The sequence below is a fragment of the Aplysia californica genome, unplaced genomic scaffold (genome assembly GCF_000002075.1).
Source record: "Aplysia californica isolate F4 #8 unplaced genomic scaffold, AplCal3.0 scaffold00773, whole genome shotgun sequence".
Taxonomy (NCBI): Eukaryota; Metazoa; Mollusca; class Gastropoda; order Aplysiida; family Aplysiidae; genus Aplysia; species Aplysia californica.
Window position 1 is genome coordinate 174,334 of NW_004798043.1, and position 2,101 is coordinate 176,434.

At 46.4% G+C, this 2,101-nt stretch overlaps 1 protein-coding gene across 1 annotated transcript in view; it reads right to left on the bottom strand.

Moving 5' to 3' along the window:
- Nucleotides 1-73: 73 nt before the first annotated feature.
- The window catches only part of LOC101859517 (innexin unc-9), a gene marked incomplete in the record, with an annotated part of 13,282 nt that continues 11,254 nt past the window's right edge, over nt 74-2,101 (bottom strand). Inside the window, 1 exon segment of the mRNA XM_005109382.3 lies at nt 74-1,347. Coding sequence (XP_005109439.2) covers nt 209-1,347 — 1,139 coding nt within the window.

Here is a 2,101-nt window from a genome sequence, read left to right on the forward strand (position 1 = left end):
CCTCCTCCTCCTCCTCCTCCTCCTCCCACCTCTTTCTCCTCCTACCCCTCTTTATTCTTCTTCTTCTTTTCCTTCTCCTCTTCCTTCTATTCATCCTCCTCCTCGCCCTCCTAATCCCATTCATATTATGACCTATTCACACTCGTCACTAACGTCTTCGGCAAAATAAATTGCAACTCCGTCATTTTCTCTTGTCGCACACTCGGGGTCACAGATAGTGCATGGCGTGTGTGATTTGCAGGTACAGTTCCTGGAAAATCTGGTTGGCAATGATTACGCCAACGCCGGACTCCAAGGTCCTGAAGACCACCACGCCGTCATGTCCGAAATGTTTGATCATCCTATTAGTGATGCGGTCAATTTGCCTCTCATCTTGTCTCCGCCTCGCCTCCTTCGGATCTTCTTCTATCTGCGAGGGCGGGGCCGCTCGGACGTCAGTGCCGCCTGATGACGTCACAGATACTATCGAGTCAAACCGAAGCCGCCGTCTCTCTCGGGGGACGCCATTGTTGTCTCCGGAAGGGGAAGCTCCGTTTAGAATGGGCGTGGCATCGTTGGCTGGAGCGGAGGAGAGGGAATTCCCGTTTGTATCGACATCCGGGGGTTTCTGCGCCTCTTGGAGCAGTCGGAAAACAATGGCTGCGTAACCCTTGACGAATTCCCTCCGCTGTCCAGGAGACAGCAAATAAAAATTCCACTTGATGAGGCTGTAGGTGTTGACCACACACAGAAGCACCAGCCAAAACCAGAGGAAGATGAAGATATACTCGTTGTACATGTTGATGGGCAGAACACACTGAATGCTGTACGTGTGAATGTTTGCCAGCTGGCGAATCTTAAAGTCACAAATTGTGTTTTTCGGAAAAGTCACTGACTCCCGGGGTATTCCTCTGAGAAAGCCGTCCAGAACCTCAAAACCGTACGAAATGAACTCCTCTTGAATGAACAGATTGAGAGAGAAAAACAATCCGATGGTGACTAAAAGATACGCCCATTTCACCCCGATCGTGAGACCGGTTAAGTACGTCCGACTATTTTTGCCCATCCAAAACAGACCTACGCTCCCGAGAATCTTCTTGACCCTAGACAAAACATTTTTCTGCACTCTGTGAGTCCGGACCAACCAGATGCGGATGATCTTGGCTAGATTATCGATGTTCTCGTGCGAGTCTGCCAGATCCACGAGCTTGCCGAGGTTGAGGCCTGAGCTGGGCAGGAATGAGGTCCACATGACGTGTGGAAGTTTGAGCGCAAAAGCCATGGAGAAGAGAATCCAGGGGACCCACGGGTAGTAGGCGATCTGGTTCTCTGCGCGATCTTCTTCTTTGAATTGGATGTACTCGTCCTGGGGAGATTCACATTAATACTGTTGTTGTTGTTGCTGGCACTTATAACGTTGCTTATTGTTGATCATTATCTTTGTTATCGTTGTTATTGTTGCAGTTGTACATGTAGTTGTTGTTGTTATTGTTGGTGGTGGTGATGGTGGTGGTCGTGGTGGTGTGCTGCTGCTGCTGTTGTTGTTGTTGTTGTTGTTGTTGTTGTTATTGTTGTAGATGTTTTGGGTTTTGCTACTAATGTTTTTGATGTTGTTGTAGCTGTTGTTGTTGTTGTCATTATTATTGTTGTTGGTGGTGGTGGTGTGCTGTTGGTGTTGCTGCTGATGCTGCTGTTGTTGTTGTTGGCGTTGTTCTTGTTTTGATAGTAGTTGTTATTGTTGTTGTTGTTATTATTTTGTTGTTGTTGTTGGTGGTGGTTTTGTGTTGTTGATGTTGTTGCTGTTGTTGTTGTTGCTGTTGTTGTTGCTGCTACTGCTGCTGCTGTTGTTGTTGTTGTTGTTGCTGCTGTTGTTGTAGATGTTCTTTTGGGTTTTGCTACTAATGTTGTTGTTATTTTGTTGTTGTTGTTGTTGTTGTTGTTGTTGTTGTTGTTGTTGTTGTTGTTCCTTACATATCAAAGAACACAGTGTAAACCCACCTTTGGAATGGCCTATTTGTGCAAAGTGTTAAAACACGTAAACTCGTAAACTCATAACAAAACATGTCCACCAAAAAAAATAAAAAATACCGCCCCCTCCCCTCCCCTCGTTCAACCTCTACCC